Source organism: Anopheles maculipalpis, chromosome X (assembly GCF_943734695.1).
Source record: "Anopheles maculipalpis chromosome X, idAnoMacuDA_375_x, whole genome shotgun sequence".
NCBI lineage: Eukaryota > Metazoa > Arthropoda > Insecta > Diptera > Culicidae > Anopheles > Anopheles maculipalpis.
Window position 1 is genome coordinate 5,039,337 of NC_064870.1, and position 20,712 is coordinate 5,060,048.

Sequence of the window (20,712 nt, forward strand, 5' to 3'; positions counted from 1 at the left end):
ATGTATACAAGTGAGTAAAAAATAGAAATAAAAACAAATCACATCAAGAGCAGCACGTTCTTAACAACATGCATTGAGATAATTTTTATTACAACTTCAAATTTAAAAAAAAAAAAGAAAAACAGCAGCTTCTATTTACGTACGTACAGTGCCCGGTGAGTTCTGACTCGATTTTTTTTTCTTCTGAAACCATTTTACTGCTCACTTCGCTTTCCATTTGTACCAACGGTTGCATCGTGCTCTAGCGTCCATCTTGCCTACGGCGTCGATTTTCTTATTTTTTTTTTCCTCCTCGATTATAAATTACATTACGCATCAATGGCGGCTAGCATCAAATCCAACATATTTCCTTTCCAAAACTTCCTCTGGTTGAACTTTTCTACAGCAAATGTAAACGAAAACGATATAAACAAGCTTTTAAGTGCCCCGGATCATACGCTGCATACACGCCGCGAACGTGTGTGTTTGTGTATGTTATTTACATAAGCATACATTTGCATAAATGGGTAAACAAGGTGGCCTTGCGTAACGGTATCCTGGTGAATGAATTGGATGACCCGGCGCTGGATTATTCATGCTCGGCCCAACCATCGCATTCAACGCGTCCCTATTTTTGGCATTCAACACTTCACACACAAACACACGCAGAGGCGCACGCATGCTCGATTGATATAATGTGGGTGGGCGATTGAAATGTGTAAGAGCTTTCCAATTACTTTAACACTTACGGTGATAATAATAATAATAATAATAGTAATCATCAGCATATCTAGTCATAACAGCAATCGTGGTAACGACTAGACTAAATACACCCGAATGCACAAGCCACACATGTGAGGGAAGGAGATGACTTCCTGTAGGACCATGCGACCAACTTCTTACGACGTAATATGATTGATTGCAGATAGCAGAACCCGCTTGTAGATTAGCTATTTTGTCAGCTGAGAAAGCAGTTACAGTTTGTGAAAAATTGTAACCATTTTACAAGTCGCTTCGATTCACTGCAATCTGTAGGAGAAAGCTGTGTGCTTGTGTCCTTCTCGTCGTTTCACAACATTGTCTCGTTTTTCTTTTCTCGCCGGTTCTTTTAAAAGCAATCATACGCTATAAAATAGGCTTGTCTGACTTATGACCACACCGAACCTGTGATCTCTGAGGGTGAGTCTGGGTGATGTGATCCACGCTTTTGCTAAAGTAAGTATTAATCCTACTAACCTAAGGAAGGGCTTTTGTTTTTTTTTTTTTGGATCGCTAAGACATGCTTGCTATCATGCCATTAAATCATGAAACGCTTCACAATGGAGTTTTGCCGTCAGATTACACGAATCGGTGGGTACGAGGTCCCCTCATTCCTTGTTGTTGTTGCTGCTTTCCAATTTTTTGATTTTTTTGCTTTACATCTCAAGTGTCAGTTCCGACGTTGAAGATTGTGGTTATGAAGTTGTGCATCAATCGCCGCTAGACTCGGCGAGAGCAAAACCTTCCGAGCGGCCGGCTCGTGGCCGTGGCTGGCTAATCAAATGTAAATTGAGGATGCAGCTACCGACAGGCAACTAGAAAACCAGTTCCTTCCCACCCACTGCGCCGTGCGTCGACTGGAATCGACGAGGACCTGTCGGTCCGCGTGCGGCATCGCACCCTAGCGATTGATGGTTTCGCGCAGCTTTATCTCCCTCATGTACGCCTCGAGATCGTCGTCCAGTGCGGAATGATTTTCACCATGTCCATCCTCACCGTCCCCGTCGGCGATGCCGCACGGGTGGTGTTTGTTGGCGAGCAAACGGTCCTCCGCTAGCGATGCACCGTCTGGCGAGCGATCCTCGTAGAAGTGCACGACTGCACCGGCGGCCGCCGATGTCATCAGCTTCTGCCGCCCGATACTAGCGCCGGCCGGGTGCTTCAGTGGACGAACGTGCTGAAAGAAGCGCCACAGCCGCAGCCGGCTTCGCTGCTGCTGCCGTTGCCTGTTCCGCACGAAGATCTCTATCCGGCCGTCCTGACCGCGCGGTTGCTTGCACAGCAGCCGCAGCGTGTCACTACGCTCCGGCAGCCGATCCCCTTTCGCCACCATATCCATCCCGAGCGGTTCGGTTCCACGCGCCCCAAGACTACCCCGCACGCTGATCTGATTGATCTGGATGCTGATGCGCTTGAGCGTTCGGTCGCCAAGATGGTCGGTGGCTTTGTTCGCACCACCGCCACCAGCTGCCGTGCCCGTGTCCACCGACGAGGCGAAGATGTTTAGCTGCAGCTCTCGCTCCTGTGTGTATAGGTCGAGCTCGGGACGGCCCGGTTTGCTTGCCACTAGCACGTTCGCTGTGGCCGACAATTTTTCCCCGTACGACGGTGGACTGTACGGGTGTGCGTAATGGCCGTAACTGTGCGCATGATGCTGGTGGTGGTGGTTGTGGTGGTGGTGGTGGTGGTGTTGGTGAGGGTGGTTATGGTAGAGGGCGGTGTAGGCGATCGGCGAGGAGAGGACGCTTTCCTGCACACCAAGCGCCGTGGTCGACGACGTGCGCCTAAGTGACTGTCCGCGGGATAGCGTTATGGAGTCGAAGGATTGTTTCTGAGTAGAGGACGAGTACAGGCTTTCGTCCTTAATGGAATTGCCTGAAAATGAAGCGGGACGGGGAGAAAAAAAAGGGCCAAACAAAAACCTCAATCAGCTCGATGTACTTTAAAAGCACAAGCAAATTACACGCAGCCAACCTGTTGAATGAAGTTTGATCTATTATATGTGGTGGTTCGATAGCTGAAGCTCAAACTATAATTACCTTCATGAACTTCAAGATATTGAATAGAATGATTTTTGTTTTTGTTATTCTAGAGACTCATTGTTAAGGTTCCCGACAACTTCCATGGCAACGTTGAGATAGCTTACAGGCAGAGGATAAACAATTCCTGCACATTGTTTTCTTAATTTGTTTATTATTGGCATGACCTTCGGACATCATCCCCGGCATTGGAAGTTCAATTACTCTGACTAATTGAAGGGAAAACACAAGTAGCAAATAACTTCCATGCGGCCGACAACTGCTAAACAACTCCGAGAACTATAGTTTGCTGATTGGATGGTTCAGTTTGTAGAGCCTTTGAGTCATCAGACTTCAGCTGTCGCTTCCTTGAAATTCAGTTATAAATCTGATAACATAGACTCCTGGATGGATGAATTCTTGGCAATACTTATTAATTGGGAAGTTAATTCAATTGCCTCAATCGTGTGCAACAATCAAGCAAGAAACAATTTATACAATTTAGGCCTATTTCTAACCACCGTCGAAGGTTGAGCAGTGGTAACGAAGTTCCTCACCACACAAAAATTTCCCCGACGGTGAATGTCACTGTGGGAAAATACGGAAAATTGAATTGCGTTCAATGAAGCGAAACACATGGATCGGTCCTGATAAGCAAAGGTGGCAGTACGTTGACTGTGTCACCTGCAAAAGTCTGGCCGGCGTAAATCCTGCAGCGCTCCAACATCAAAATCACTGCTGTGTGTTACAGTCGTTTGGCGGGATACCGAATTATCACGGTGATTGATCTACAGACTTTTTCTCTGACGCTCAAACAGCAGGCAATCGTAAAAGCAACGGCCTGCCCGCAATGCATCGGTACGGCAAAGAACGAAGGTGGCTTTTTCCTTTTTTTTTTGGGCCGAGGGAAAATTGCCGCAAGGTAAAGGGTAATGGTGCGGTGGTATGCTTACGCAAGGTACAGCTTACCTGAGATATCGGAAGATTCCTTGTTTGCAGCAGAACGTCGTTCCCGTCGGGGCAGTATTCGGTATGATCGCTCCGCACTATTTGATTGACGCGCAATTTGACAGCAGTTGGCCAGCGTCTCCTAAATAAAATGGACTGTAAATGAATCATCTTAAATAACCAGATGAGACCAGACGGGAGACCAAGCTCTGACAAAGTACGGTGCCGCGAAAAGGGGTGTAACGGAAAGCAGCACGATGCGAGCGAGAGATGCCAACAGAAGGAAATAGCAATGGTAAAAGAAGCGAAATGCTACACTAGCGCAAACAAGTATAAGCGTAAAAATTAATATGGTTGGCGATGGTCATTTCATAAGCAAATAATGATGACGAAAACCCACACAATGAACATTAAAAGGTAAATCACAAACAGTAAACACATACATTTTATTTCTCCTTTACCATTTAAAGCTATTTTCTTTGCGGAGCATGAGTTTCCAACGCGGGAAGGGTGATTTTCATGCATTGAGGTACGACATCTTCTTTTTCTTGGCTTAACGACCTACCAGGTCGACCTGCCAGCCATCGAATGGCTTACTGGACTTGCCGACTTAGCCTTGTCCTTGTCTCTAAATTAATCGTTTCCAATTCCCAAAAAATGCTACTGTTCGGTTTTCCGCTTGAATTGCGTAAATCTGACAGTCTGATCTCTTTTGTCCATTTCGACCCTTTTGGCAATCGATTTTCTATCATATTTCTTAATTTTTTTTGTTTGGTTAAAAGGTTTTTCAAACGAACGATGATTGCCTAGCCCCCGGGGGTGAGAAAATCGTTCTCAATGTCGTGCAATTGTTCGCTTAAAGGTCTCTGGATATCCGATTGAGTGTTTGAGAATGAAACAGCTACAGTTCTTCGGAAAATACACGCCGCACACACATTTCTAACCTTTTAGCAAGATACTTAATTCTTCGAATACTGTTGTGGATTTGTTCGACAGTATTGTGGCCTCATTGTCATTGTCGATCCGATCCGATCGAGAAACCTGGTGCTGGAAAATGTCAAGCCAGACAGTCTCCTGTGAGCTACGGGCACTACATTGAAAAAAGAAAACGTTCAAATCAACAACGCTAACGAAGAAACCGTCGTTGACGTAGGAATAATTCAATATCTAAATAAGAATTAATAATATGTTTCGAAAAAAAAACAGCAATATTTTGAAAACCTAGCCTATTAAATACTGAAGACATAAAAAAACTGATTTTTTTTGGCGCGTACTGATATTTATTGCAACTGCTGTAAATTGCATTTTTTTTTTGTTGAAGATTTGATTTGAATCGCCAAAAGCCATTCAAGTTGCGAAACTGTTCTCTCTCACTCATCATCATTGACCAATCTTTCTAGTCCTAATCCTACCTAATAAACTAACCACAGTCGATCTATTCACCGTTCCTATCGTTTAGGAGAGTGTTCGGGACGGAATAAGGAACCTCTGCTCATTAATCTGCTCGGAAAAAGAAACCAAAAATCACCGAATGACGCCGAATGCATAAGAGGCTGCTCTAATAAATAGTGTTTTTCCCTATTCAACTCATCTCTAATTCTAAGCTTTGATTCTATTAATGGAATGGTCGAATAAATCTTCTCTCCCAGCTAGAAAACTGTCCAACATTTCTGCTGCGTGCCACCTTATCGAACATATGATGTAGCTTGCCAACCACCACCGTTCGCCCAACGAGCTGCCGACATGCATGTGTTTGGGGTCACGCACCAACCACGGTCACCATTGTACGTGTGCACATCCATAAACATAATCCGCCCGCAAGTTGAATGCGTGTGCTTTACAGTTAAGCTTCGCCGGGACTTAAAGTATTCCGACACAGCCCGTCAAAAGAAGGTGAAGGCCGTCCGTACGGATCCTCCCGTCGGTACTTATCATCAGCCGCCACTTCACGCTAGATTTGACGCCAGCGGGCGCACCCGGTATAGACAAAACTTTGCCATAATGTTCTTTGTTCTCGCCTGTGGACCAGCATATTGGGCAGGAGTTTCCGTCTTCGAACTCGAACCGTTTTTCTTCTGTTGCTTTGTTTTTTGGGAAATAAAAAAACAAAGAAACAACAACTTTTCGATTACTGTCCTGTGTAACCCGTAAGCACCTGCGAGGAAACCATTGCCCCGAAAACTTTACACCTCTTCTTGGCGAGGTTGGGCCCTAATTAGCGTTTGCGTGTTGTTGTTTTTTTTTGTTGACAAAGTCAGCACACGGTACGGCTAGTGCTTTAGCATGGAAGATGTCCCGTTGATCTTCGTAGACGGGTTTTGGGCGTACGGAAAAGTTTAACTTTGTTAACTCATTTTCGGTCGCTTTAAGAGGTGCACTTTCGAGGAAGCCATAAAAACGGAAGATAATTGATAATGGGAAATACGCTTACGGGAGTGTTTTTTTTTTTCAAACTGAGGACTAGACTAGAGGTTTTGGAAGAATAGAGCGAGATTTTCATAGCCTTCATAAGGTTCTTTTTTTATTTAGGTCCTAATATTGTTTACACGCTCGAATAATTATTCCTAGCGGATTTCGCTGTTTTGTTGCACTCTTTAAGTATCTTAGAATCGGAAAAAAAACTTCAACCTCATTGGGTTTGATGGTATCGGGGACATCGGCGAAGATATTCACACGACAGTACCGGAATTCAAACCTCATCCAGATCGTTCCCTAGTAGTGAGGACTGACTACCTAACTGCGTGGTATCAGCAAATCTAAGAACGCTCTGGAAGACTCTGACTGTTATAGAGCCTGACTCGTAAACAGAGTGTCTGAGGCGACGATTTCGAGGGGGTAGAGGAGTTCTGCTACCGAGATTGTTCACAAATTCCTGCGATCCAGAAGACTCCAATAAAACACGAAATGTACTGCAGCTTGATACGTCCGCTAGTCCTCTACGGCTACAAATCCTGGATTACGCTGACAGAGGACGCCAATGTACTCGCTTTTTTCGAAAGCCGGTTACTAAGGACTATCTGACGGTGTGTGTGAACAAGGTGTTTGGAAAAGGAGATGGAACCATGAGCTAGCCGAGCACAGAGAGCTCGTTAGCAGATCAGATGGAATCAAACCTGTCCGAGATTGGATGCAACCCTGGATGGAGGACTGCATCCCTAGACCGAGCTTCCTGGTAATGGATTGGCGACCTGGCCTTGCCATCTTGACGCGCTCAACCCTAAACAGGCCAAGAAGAAGAGGAAGCCATACAATGACCGTCATGATCTAGCAGTTCGGCAAGCCTTCTCTGGCTTTTTGACAAGATTCCAAAAAATGAAGCTGTCAAAATTCTTCACAAAATACATCATACTAATAAAGAATTTAAATTTCGGCAAGCTATTTCTGTGCAGCTCTAGTTCATCGTCACTAGTACAGCGTTATTGCGCTTGACGTTCCTCAGCATTCGCATCCCCCCTCCGGCGTGCTGCTCCGTTTAGCTAAATCGAGCATTTCGATTCCACAGGCGCCCTCTGGTATCATGGCAGAAAATGTTTTGCTAAACGATCCGGAAAAGCTCCACACAAAGCACAATCGCTGTATGTTAATAACAGGAAAAAATAAAATCCTTTATTGATTCTCCGAAATCTTCCCAACCGTTTGAACTTGGCTTCACCGGCGCACAACACACGGTAACAACCCAGCGACCGGAACGCCGGGGAGTGCACCTTCCCGGGCTAGGAGGCTTCGCTAACGTTTGGACGGCATTTCTATTTAACTTTTCAATCAGCGATTTGCACACGTCACGTACCTTTCAGGTCTGCAGTCGCGAGGGGAAAATGGTGTAATGTTTTTTTCTTCTCTCTCTTTCTCTCTCTCTCTCTCTCTCTCTCTCTCTCTCTCGCAAGCATGTGATCTTCGGGCCGTATCAAGCAAAGTCGTTTTGTATGGCTTTTTTTTCCAGCCGACCTGAATGTGTGCCTCTGTGTGGAGATTTATTTTTTCCTCTTGTCTGCCGACAGCTCGTTCCCAGAGTTTCCTTTTTATCAAGTGTAGCAAACTGTGATTTGAGTAAATACGAATGAATGTCAGATGCTACTGATGTACTAGGTGAGTTGAAAATGAGATTTATTTGTTTTGAAAATTAAATTGCAAATCGTTATCGGTTGTTGTAAGGAGTTGAAGTACCAACCGGATAATTAAGGTTAGAAACTTACTTACTTAGATTGAAAATGAATGAACTCTAGATGAACATGGAGCTATAATGAATAGGGAATGCGCTCTACTAACACCGAGATCGAATTATAGCAATAACACAGAATTGCTATAATTAAAAGGAAAAAACAAGCGTCAAGGACTGTAATTTTTGTAGCCGTAAACAATCGAGCGTTACATTCGAAACGCATTTTCTGAGATTCGCAAACGTTAATCGCATTTAATCGACAATGATTTTACCAGTGTTTAAACTTCATTGCTATTCTCCCAGGACGCGTTGCTGATGCCCAACAGTCTATGCAGTGCAAATGAAGAAATAGCCATTTCTGGTGTGATAACATTTCACTTTCATTCCGTTAAGTGCCGTATTTTAGCCTTTACGGTATCAGAGACAGGTCGGACGGCACTAGCGATAGCGGCTCTAGATAGATAATTAAATATATTCATTGACGCCGGGGTTTTGTAGCTATCGTTCTCAACACCTCCATCCCAACGCGAAGTACAGAATCAAAAGAAAAAGCACATGATATAAATCAGATTGCGGAGAAGAATTCCTATCCTCGCTTTGTGCACCATCAAATTCAGGCAGGTCCGAAGAGCAAAAAGCAGGGGAAATAAATAAAACCAACCGTCTAGGCAGGAACGCACCGAACCAGGCAGTGGGTTGGTGGTGCTCTCATAATAAACTTCTGCCAGTGAATGAGTGAACACCGGAGCTAAATTTTGCTCACAGCAAACGACTCCCTTGGTACACGGGGGACTGGGTGAATCTTACCCGATCGCAAAAAAACCCCCACGGGCTAAATCGTTTCCTAACCTCTGATCTGCATACATCAGGCCCCGGCTGGCCACGTTTCCTGCCGCACGGTGGACACCTCACCGCAGAGCTGCTGCCCAGTGCGACATAAATCTTTCGCCAATGCTGCTGCTGCTCCACCACCCAACGCTACGGATGTCCCTGCGCCTGCAAAGCGGACCGGCAGAGGCCTCGCGGCTGTTCCACCGGTTCTTACTCTCGCTACTGTGTCAGCCTGTTTTGATGACGGTTGATGAAATAAAAGCGCGAGCTAAAAGTGGTGCATGAAATGGGCGAGTCTTACTCGTTTCTCGCAACAGAATGTCCTCTTCATAATCGTTACCGCACAGGTTTTGTTTGTTTGGCGTGCAGTAGCCGAACGGTGCGTGGTTGAAGTTTTGTTTCGCATGGTCATTACGCACGTTACGGCGTTCAAGGTGCAAAAGCGACATTTCAAAATCATCTACCTTGATACGAACACACACACCAAACCATCGTGGTGATTGGTCGGATATTCGAATTTCGGTTCGGTTTTAAGGGCTGGTGAGAGCGAAATTGATATCTAATCACCTCGCTGAATCGATTATCAAATTTAAGGTAGGCTCGTCAATAGAGACCGAATTTTCTTTGAATTCGTCCAAATTTAATTATTTGTACGCTGTGAAGCCATTCCTATGCGATTGGTGAGCCAGTACAGCCGCGAAAAAAAAAACGCCGCTTCATCATTCAACCCTCCAAATATTATGTTCCAGTGAACTTCTGCGCTGGTTCTCGCAAGTTGGATGCTGAGTAAATTCCAGTGAATTTCAAAATATTTGCCTCTCAGGCCCACCCAGTAAAAAGATGGAGTCGTAACGAGTGTGCGGTGGTGGCTGGGTTGAGGGGTTAAATTAGGTTTCTAACAGGCAATTCAGTTAGAACGAGGCGGCAAGGATCCACAGACGAATTATGACCGGTTCCACTATGGAAGAGCGCCATTCTTCGAACCTTATCTATTTTTCTCGATCTCGAGACTCTCCTGGAGCAGATTGCGGATCGAATCTCACCCCAGAGAGAGAGAGAGAGAGAGAAAGAGAGAGAGAGAGAGAGAGAGAGAGCCTGATGATAATGAGTGCCACACTAGGAAGTAAGTCATTCTATCACGCTACTAAGAATAGCTTCCAATTTTTTAACCAGCCGAACCTAACAGGTCGTTAAATCAAAAAAGAAAGAGAGAGGTTTGATTCCTAGATTACGGAATTGATTTCTGATTGGATTTCGTTCCAATGCGGATGTTGATGGACTTGACATGGATGCAATTCAGACGCTTGGAGACTTAAGTCTCAGAACTCTGGTTAGGATTCTGGAGCAGATTCTTGTCTTGGATGTCTAGAAACGTAGACCGCTCGCTATACTTAGGAACCCTTCAGAAATTTGGGTTTCATCCTTTAGAAGAATTTGTATATAAATGAATAGTTTTAATGAAAGGAAGTTTAATTCTACAACGAGATGCAACAGTTACAAGCATTTGCGACTAGACTTGACGATTATGGGAAGCAAATGAAGCAATGCAGTACATGCCTCTACATGTGACAAGCGAATGTTATGCTACTGGTCATTTAAGATGTTAGTGTAAACCATCCACCCATTTAGTAAACAACAATCGCCTCTATTCTAAAACAGCGTTAGAATAGTCAGTGTGGCGCCAAAAACATGAGCATGATGTGGAATGTCTGTGTGTGTCATATTCCTACCTTGAACGCTTGCCGGAATTTGTTGCTCATTATGTTGTACAGCAGCGGATTGATGCACGTCGACAGATAGTAGAGTATGCCGGAGATGTAAGTGGTGACGACGAACAGCTTCAGAATGACTGGATCCGATGGCTGATGGTCCTTGTCGACGCCGTAGATGTAAACGAGCCGCTGCGCGTGGAACGGTGCCCAGCAGAGGAAGAACGCAACAACAACTGCCACTGGAGTGAGGCAAGCAAGCGCGTGGAAAGAAAAACAAAATACGTGGCATTAAAATCCTCAGCCCCAGCCCAATGTTTACCGTGCAAAACCGTGAAAGGCATCATTGCTAGACATCTCGGCTTTTTTTTTTGTTTTGTCAGAGAGCATGTCTATATTGTTTTGAGTTGTTTGTGCGGTGCGGCAGGATAATAAGAGTTTGAAACTTCCTTGTTGGCGAGCGAGCTCGCCGTGTTTTGGGTAAAGTTGTAGATCACAAAGGTGAACATCAATAGCGACTTCCTGCGGTGACTCGTTTCGGTGTATCAATATTTGGAGAAAAAAAAAACCCCGACTTTAAACCAGTACAGCTGCCTGCCTGCTCTGGTTGCAGTTGCTCGCCACACTCTTGTTTAATGTCACCGGTAACCTGGTACTTAGTTCACACGTAACCGACGCAAATACGGCTTGTCACGCAAGCTTGCTGTCACGCGTTCGGTCGGAGGCTCACGGAGACTCCGCGAAAAACCAGCTCGCACTGTCGGATTAAACGACCAGCTATTTACGAGCAGATTTCTACGTATTCTAGACCACATTCTCGCACATACACTCTCTCTTGTTACACTTTCCACGCGGAATCTGGACTTCTCGTGTATATTTTTTATGACATTTCCATTTCCTTTCGGCACCATATTTTCGCCCACCTTCAAGAGGAAGTTTTATTTAGGGGAAGCGGAAATTTTATGCCGCAAATTTATCAGCCTCAAGAAATCAGCGAGCAACATTCATAACCGGCTGTTTGCTTAATGCGTAATGGCGGTGTGATTTGAGAATGTGAAGCTCACGCTTGTTTAAGAATCATCCGGATTATCCCGGAGGTGACAGTACAAACACCTGGAATGGGTGCTTTTCCTAACCAGATAACGCTGGGTGTTTTTTTTTTGTTCTGTTGGCATGAAGATGTGACGCTTGGTAGCTCCAAATCTAAAGCACTAAACTCTAAGACGTCGCTGTAGTTCTTTCCAATAAAATGAAGTATTATATACCTATGTAAGCTATTTGGCTTTCCTAGCAGTACGAAACGACAATTAAATTATAGGAATTATAAGTACTTTCCCCTTCGGCCTGATCGACATTTTTAAGATGTGCGTAGATTTAGCAACAATTTTACTGAGCAGCAAACTTATCGCACCCGCACACGAGGGCTCTAAAACATGCTTCAGTATCGGCGCTACAACTGTTTACATAGGTCTCACATTGTAAAGCACAATATTTGCGTTACAGCGCAAAGATTGAATCTAGCGCTGACTTTCACCATCTTGGTGACTTTGGCGTATCCCTTAGCTATCCCTTTTTCCAAAAGCTAACTTTTGCAGCCCAAGACAGCTAACCTAAACCCGTAAACCTCACCTTGGAATGGGTTTCTTCCGGTAGATTGTATATTAGCACTGTGTACTGATGTGGGTTATGGTAGACTAATTGGGTTTGAAAGTAAATACCGCTCACTGGATACAACTGATGCAATCCGGCATATTTTGGGCAGACTTTGCGATAAAGCATGCGAAAAAACGTAGTACAAAGTTGAGAATATCTTCGCACTGGGATATTAAAAAGGCTCACACAGGAAGGAAGACCAGCGCTCCTACGCCAGCAGCTGTTTGAAAGTTATCGCTAGTTGATAGCTTACCGAGCATTTTGAGGACGCGCCTCGTACCCTGACTGTTGGCGGACGACTGGCGCGAGTTCGGCACAACATTGTTGCGCCGCTGTAGTGTACCGTCGCGCTGCATCAGCGTGGACGATCGCAGCTTCAGCCCGATCAGCGCGTACAGCACGGTGATGAGCGTCATCGGCGCGAAGAAGAACAAAAACGTCGACAGCTCGAACGAGTGCTGAATGATGATGCGCTTCACCACGCACTGATCGATACCGCCCTGATTGGTGACCCCGAACTGTAGCGCCTGCGGTACCGCCGACACGATCGCGATCAGCCAGATGACAAAGATGAAGCGTATCGCCCGGCTCAGCTTGGACATCGTGTGCGACAGAAACGGATGGCAGATCGCGACGTACCGTTCGACGGTGAACGCGGTGATCGTGAGGACCGTTGCGTTCGCGGACGTTTCCGCCGCGATGCCCCGCAGCACGCAAAACGTTTCGCCAAACACGTACGGATACTTGCTCCAGATGAAGTAGATCTCCTGCGGCACACCGGACACGAGCAGCAGAAAGTCGGACACGGCCAGGCTGAACAGATAGTAGTTGGTGGCGGTGTGCATCGACCGATTGCGGGCGATCACGATGCACGTGCTAATGTTGCCGACGACACCGGTGAGAAAGATCAGCAGATAGATGACCGTGATCGGTATCACCACGTACAGTGGGTCACGCTTCGGTCCGTACAGCTCGGTCAAGTTTTCGGCCGCGTCCACCGGCAGGGCGCTATCGTTTTCGGCCGTCAGCACCTGCACCAGCTCGTGGGACATGTTTAGGAACGTGGTGCTGACACTGCCCGGGAGTATCAGGTCGCTGACGGTTTGGTGCGTTTCATAGCGCCCGGTTAGATGTGTGCGTGGATTGGCAATCAACGACGTTACCGTTGACAGTAGTAGCTGTGCATCGCGCTCCGTTCGTATGCCACTTGCTTCCGCACCCGAACCTGGCCACATGGTGGCGTTTATTGTGCTGGGGAGAATTATTTCTTTCTGGCTTTGTTATGCCGGTCCGGGTACGCGGCTACTTCAGTACAGTTCTTCCGTAGCACTGGAGTGAAGTAGTTGACGTTGGTTTTATTTTTCTCTTGCTTGACCTTGGCGCACCGCTAGGCATCATCTAGGGATGGGATATACACGCAAGCAGCTGGTAAGTTACCAAGACCCATGATGTACTGATATTTGGACGCACTATGTCCTTGTCTGCAGTATGCTTCCGAACGCCAAAATACCTTTTTGGGAGAAAGAAACGAAAAATTGAATGAGGTAGGGGTAGCGAGCAGCCAGGAAACGTTCTTCTTCTTCTTAACTTAACGACCTTCTTATAATAAGGTTACTCCGGCCACCGCCTTGCCGATACCACGTAGTAGGATATTTAGTCCTCACTACAGATGGATGGTTATAGGATGGGATTTGAACCCCGGTCCTGCCGTTTGAAGACTGGCGCCGATGTCACCTACACCATTGGGCCGGCTCCACATGCTTGCTTTAAACTATCCCAATAAAGTGCTTAAAGAAATTGGTGTGATTTTTGCTGTCCATTAGTGAACAGAACAGAACGCGCTAGGGCGCGAAAAATAAAATAAAAAGTGTCCGAGTGTTTCGAAACGGATATTCTGCCATGCTTTTAGCTGTCGCAGTTTCGCTTTTGTCCCACCCTACCCTCCAGTTGATATTATGGCTTCCAAACACTTTGGCAGCACATAGGTGCCGAACCGATCGGCTCCCCGCTTATCGCACCAGCACCAGGGCGCAACGCTCTGGGGTTCGGGCTTCCTAATCCACCGAACGACGGCAGCGACGGTCGCAACGATAATGGTGATGACGGATGGTGATAAAACTGACATTGTGTATCCTTTTTCGCTAAAGGTAAAACGACCCGAAGGTTGATGGACTGGAATATCACAGATGTGCCATGAAGGCACATCATTTCCCCGACACATACGACATAAGACACTGTGTATGAGCCCACGCCGGCTGACGATGGCACTGCTCGACGGTACCGATGCTTGTGGTGATGTGCTGAAAAATGGATTGCTGCAGGTCCTGCAAACTCCGCTTGCCCGGACCATGACGGGCAAAGGAGCTTTTGCCTTGCACGAGCCTATACAGGGTGGTGTACATCTTTTCTCTTTTTTTTTCGGTTGGAATGTAAAATCGAAAGAAATGATGCAATTTTTTCTTTATATGAGCTGACATTAAAGTAAAGTGTCGGTAGATATAAATGTCATCTGCTCTTAATAATATGACGAAAGCTTGTACGAATCGAAACCGGATCACCGGTTCACATTCTACTGCAGACAATTTAAAAGTCACGAGACGTCCCGACCGACCGCGGTCGGAAGCAGCGCCACGCAACGTCCAATTCAAATAACCGGTAATATATTTGCAACCAGCTGGTTCCCGATGATATTCGCGTACGCTTTGCATCCATGGGGTATTCAAAATGGATTGTTCTTCGGAGAAATCTTGACAACTTTTTGCCTTTCTTCGGGCGCATACGACTGTCATGCACCGTTCATTTCTCCTCGTTACTTATAAATGTTCAATTGTGGCGTAGTGGTTATTGGACACTCTTTTTGGCATCGAGATCCAACGAGCTGGCATGGTTTTCGCCATTGCAGCAGATACACATCGATCCCGGGAGAATTAGACAATTATTGTATTGTTTGGCACGAGTACGACCGTTCGCATTCGCTCGCTATTATTCATCCTTACTCTTTATTTCCAACAAATGGCGTCTTCTAAAGGGCAAAAGTACCCACGCCATTGCTCACCAAAAATTGGCCCAGACACGCATAGTCATCGTCAACGTCTACGGATGGTATGATATCATGGTTTCGCTAGTTTTAAATAGCCTAGATACACTCTTTAATGCTCTAGTAGTGTCCATCCGGTGAGGTTTTCCTGATGCTTGCAGCTAAATAAGAAACCTAAAGTAGTTTTCAGCCAGCAACTCTGCTGAGTGTTTCGAGACTTGGAAAAATAAAAACATGTATCAGTTTCCATTTTTTTGTTGTTGCCTTGACTAAATGTCACGCCCACACAGACAGCGGTTCGCCCGGAAGATACCAGTCATAAAACAATTATTCTAAAGCTATTTACTTGTTGTGTTTTCCTTCGAAAATCCCACCGGCACCATTTTTGGTTGCTTGGTGAGTGAGTGAACCCTCTTCATCGCAGGACATGCTTATCATCTTGCCGTTTTGCCGTCTACCGTGCGGATACCGGCCCAATAATTAGTCGGACATTATTTTTGGCTCAGCAATCGTACCGCACCAGGGTGGATGGGTGCAACCATCCTCATGCGGATGGAAAGTTTTCCGCTGGGGTTATATACTGATTTTACGACACAAGAAACTATCGGGCTACGGGCTGTAAAGAAATCCATACGCAATAGGCTACGGGTCGATGTAACGTATCTTTTACGACCCGCCATTACAGCACAGTAAGGAGAGAGAAAGAGAGAACGCAACACACTCGGGCAAGTCCGTAAACTTTCCCAGCAAACCATATGGGCTGCTACTTTCCAACGCCTGCGAATGTAAGGCAAATAAAGCTCGATCATTTCAATAAAAAGGGTAATCGGTGTCAAACACTTTAACTTGATCGAAGTTCACTGTACGTGCTGGTGTTCGCTGGTATACTTTGATGCCTTTTTTTTACGAGTCACGCTCATATCAACAGTGCGAATTCTTGCACAATCACTGCGTATTCCGTTTCCTACCTATTTTTATAGCACATCAGTTCCAGACTCCTGGCAGACTTAAAATTTGCAAATTAATATGCAAACGGTGTTCTGGGTAGGTAAAGTTTCTAATTTTCTAGCCTACACAGCTCTCGAGAGTTGCTAGTCGCATAGTGATCCTTAAAGGTTCGTGTTGAGAAAATATTGTTTCTTCTAGGCTTCTACTAGGTAACGCCGGGCATTGATTGGTTAACTAGACTTGCTGATACTACGTACTTGGGTAGTCTGTCCAGACTGCGGGGAAGCGCGGTCCAGACGGGATTTGGGTCCCGACCGTATCAAGGCTGGTATCAGATATGCCGAGTATAAACAAGCAGGAGTCACGAAAACACATCACCCGAACCGTACTAATCAAACACCAAATTCAACTTTAGCTGTATTCGGCGACGGACACTCCTATGTATGACAGGACCCACCGCCGACTTTGACATTCGGCACAGTTTGTCAAACAAAGCAATCCACAGGGAACCAACTTCTCCAACTTTATTAAAACACCAGAAGAAACGAAAAAAAAAAAATGGCGCAGAACCAGAGCACCCGATTGGACCATAACATTGTGTTTAGAGCAAAACCCATTTCCTAGTCGCTATTTCTGAAGGAACTATTCGCAAAAGAGCAATAAAAAAACGCACAAATAAATACATGAACCACGTTAACTTGGTTAGGTCCCTTTTTTTTTGGAGTCGTTTTCATTAAACATCGTCTCGAGTTACAAAACTTCAATTCCTTCCACAGCATTGTCCCCCGCTGTTGGACGGTTTTTTGGCAGGTGATTGGCAAAGGAAACCAAAAAAAAAAAAAATGAAGCACACACAACCTAGGTGTGGCTGGTGGATACAAAAGTTTACTTAAAGAAATTTGACCACAGAACCCGGACTCACGTTAATCGCCCGGTGCGGTGCGGTTTGAGACTCGGATTGATTTATATACTGGCAGCCCTCTCTATATGCCTAGCGCGGTATTGCGCTGGCAGCAACAGCAAGAACTCTCCCAAAGGACCCAGATTGCCGGAAAACGGAGACCGTACTTTGGCAGGGCAGTTTCATCTCGGGCTGAATTAATTATAAGGATATCTTAAGTTTACACGCGTAGATGGTGAAAATTGCCATAAAGTTAATGGTGGACAGTGGACAATTGGGGGCGGTTTTTTTTGTAGTTGCTGTTGCTGTCAGGAACTCTCAATTGCGGTGGCTTTGTTTTTTTTTTGAATTTATAAAATCGAATAATTTTTCTACGGTGAATACATAATAGATGCGTTTTTTTTTCTTGGTTGTCTCCTCAAAAAGGCGTCCAGAGTTAGGCATTGAATGTTTAAGAAGGACTTGGGCGAAGTTCTGTCCTCGCTAGAATTATTATAGCACATTTACTTATTTTGGCTAGCAGTACGCTTCAACCGATACAGATTGAAACTTCCGAATAATCATTACGGGTTCCTAGTGAATCATTATTAAAATTCTACAGATTGTTGTACACTTTCGTTTCTGTTAATGGTAATAACAGAGCAATCTGGAAGCAGCAACTAAGCGATATCAGTGGAAACTTTCCGCGCCATTTGTAGGTCTCTGGCAACGAAGTTTTTGTTTTCATTTTCATTGGAGCTGTTGACGATTGTAATAAGGTTGACAATAATAAACAATATACAGTTTTTTCCGCTCCCTGGAACGCCAGAGGGAAGATTGTTGTGTTTTCGCCGAGTTGGCTACAGTATGTTCCTCTGTTGCAGAACAAGTTTGCTAACATCTTCGCTTCCGCGATAATTATCCGTATAATGCCCGTGTCGATTAGAACTTCACATTCTTATTCGTCCAGAGCATACTTCGAGAATGTTCTGAGCCCAAGGATATCAAATTCACTCTTTTTGACGTTTTCTTGTTTAACCCATGACCTCACCTTATGAACTCATGCATGTACACTACATTTAACTTTGCGCCTAAATATACTTTACTTTATGTATTTTACACCAAGTTAGACAACCGTGGGCCGCACAACCCACATTGAACAAGATACACATGCACCACTGACAACACGGCGAAAAACCATTAAGTTGTTAAGGAGACGACAGTGCTACATGCCTTACATATCTGAATAGCAACAGAAGACACTCACTTAGACGATGCGAGATCAGAACGCCCACCGGATGGGCCCCACCTTGCACAATACGGATTCCAAACCAAAAAACCCAGGCACCCGCTTATGAATGTGCACAGGAAGTATCAGTTTTCCGAGAAGTGGAATAAAAACGTTCGCCAAGCATTCGAAGCGATGAATAGAAAGCCTTCTTGTGCGTTGGGAGTCGTCTACCAACGGACCAAACCACTGCAGACGGCCATTTTTGTTGTTGTTGCTTCCCATCCACGCACAACCAGTGAATTGCTAGGGAACTCTGGGCACTCTGTATCGGTCAATGCTGGTGATGCTTGCATTCTGCGAAGGTCGTTTGAGCTTTGGAATTATTGCCATAAACTGTGGCTGTCACTGAGAAATATTGTGCGGCAGGTTACAGGTGGCATTCAGACCTAAAACATCCAACAAGCGATGAAACACAAGCAAATGAATGTGACATTAATCTCTCTTACTCTCTCGAACACATCACCAAATGGTCATATATTGTACATCAGCTACTGATGCTTCCATGATACGAAGTTTTGCGTCAAACGTGTTGCTATAACACCTTGCCTTTTTTTTGTGGTTGCAAACTTTAACCCCTTTCCAAAAATCTACACTTTTCGTTGGATAATTGATAACGGCATTGAGGCAGGCGGTAAAGACCAAAAACAAAAACCCCTCCCGAGCACTCGAGAGCGCCGAGATCGTCCAAGCTGTTGCAAGGCAAACGAACCAAAATAATGAAACAGATTACTGTCCATTAAATCATCCGCTGCCGGCATCTAGCGCGTCCCAAAGCGCGCCCAAATAAGTGCGCGAGACCTAAGCTAATGGTTAATTAGCTTAATTATTCACTAGTGGTAATTTATCATCCATCCCTCCTGTAATGGCTTGAAAGAGTGACGACACCATCAAACTGTGACTCTCGATACAGGCCCATCTCCCATGAATAAAAAAGAAGCAAAAAGTGACCGATTCCTCCGGACAACGCAGTTGCATATGATGATCAGTGCGAAAAGGGAGAGTGCGACACAAAACTTGGGATTCGTGCTCGGTTGTTGAGAGGAGTGGGGGTAATAACCAGCCAGAAAAACAGGTTGCACGGGTTGCAAGATAAGAGAGCATAATGACACCAATAATGACCGGTGAAAGTTTATTAATATTATCAGTTCCAAATTTTGCTCACTAGATATCCGGTGTGCGGAGGTACTAGCGCTAGATGCGGGAATAGTGCGCCCGGCATCCATTATCGGTTATCTGATATGAGAGTGAGCACCCAAGTTCTAGCACGGCACACACGATAAAACGTTAGGACTCTCGTAATCCAGGAATTAGAGCATTCTAGACCAAGTGTCTGAATAGTTTGACATTAGCAGAGTTTACCCGAGTAGATGTTATTTAAATATGGAAATCAATGCACTGCATAATTACAAGACCTCTCGGCCCAGACATTAAGCTAGATCGTCAGGGTTCCAAGGCTTTTGCAGTTCCAAGAAATGAGGTTGATGTAAGTGATTTTTTTTTTGCTTAATTTTTTGTAGAACCCTAAATTGCAAACAATAAAGAAGGATCACGGTTGTTCGTTAAAGTGAGACAAACTTGTTGAGCGAAAAACACTCCAACAAAACACTTCTGCTGTATGTACATTGGATCCAATTCTGAAGCGTTTTCCAATTTTTTCTCTCCATCAACTCACGCAATGTAATGCCCATCAGATCTTCGCCGAATTAAGGTATCAACAAGCAACAATCCTTCCCAGTTGGGCCAGATTTTACCAGGACTACTTAGAACCGTAGAGTGGAAGTGGAGGGGTGGAAACAAAAGCAGCAATTCTGATAAATAAATACACAACGGAGGTACCTCCGTAAAAAAAAAAAAACACTGCGAGAGATTAGAGCGAATGAACAAAACATTCTTTTCTTTCAGATTTCGCAACAACATTCAGCACAAGGTTCTGGGGTGGATTTTTGACACGAAAAGCCCAACAATAACAGCAACGAAAAAAAGAAGACGTTTTGTGTGTAGGCTGTAGAGCAACAAAACGGATACTGTTAATCCAGTGTTGCAGCATCTCAAGCATCCTGAAGCATCATAAAACGGAGGGCTTTTTTTTTCGCAAGGCTTAAAAATGTTGTAGATTTTGTAGACGGGACGAGGGTTGCGCTGTGAGGACACGCTATCTGTTTGTTTGTTGTAATCGAGTTAAAATGGTGCACATTCAACACATATTGGGCGATGAAGTTGGAGAGCACAATCAATCTAGTTAAGATAATATTTTTGCATTTAAAAAAAAAAACTTGAAACTCACCCATATAAATTACAAAACTAACTTTTGCTGCTGCTCTCGCAGTGAATCACAACGCCACGCACTGTAGACCACGTGAAATTCTGAACTCTGATCTGTCGCGATAGGTCTGCAGCATCAACACGACGCCCTTGATGGACGGTCACATAGTTGAAAGCTCTCGCCGAGTTCCACTTACGTACGTTAGGGTTGGTTTTATATTTTAATCCCTTACTTCTT

At 45.0% G+C, this 20,712-nt stretch overlaps 1 protein-coding gene across 1 annotated transcript; it reads right to left on the reverse strand.

The window, feature by feature from the left end:
• Positions 1-1,639: 1,639 nt before the first annotated feature.
• LOC126568707 (neuromedin-K receptor) lies at positions 1,640-13,291 on the reverse strand. The gene is made up of 4 exons (XM_050225228.1): positions 12,310-13,291; positions 10,425-10,645; positions 3,726-3,846; positions 1,640-2,613 (listed from the first exon to the last, which is right to left on the reverse strand). The coding sequence occupies exons 1-4, from the start codon at positions 13,289-13,291 to the stop codon at positions 1,640-1,642; spliced, it is 2,298 nt and encodes a 765-aa protein (XP_050081185.1).
• Positions 13,292-20,712: the final 7,421 nt, after the last annotated feature.

Excerpts from the sequence above, each read along its gene's own strand:
- LOC126568707 (XM_050225228.1), bottom strand. The coding sequence starts at position 13,291 with ATGTGGCCAGGTTCGGGTGCGGAAGCAAGTGGCATACGAACGGAGCGC. Across the intron at positions 3,847-10,424 it reads AATTCCGGCAAGCGTTCAAG|GAGACGCTGGCCAACTGCTG; the intron begins GTAGGAATATGA and ends CATTTTATTTAG. Across the intron at positions 2,614-3,725 it reads GGAATCTTCCGATATCTCAG|GCAATTCCATTAAGGACGAA; the intron begins GTAAGCTGTACC and ends CTTCATTTTCAG.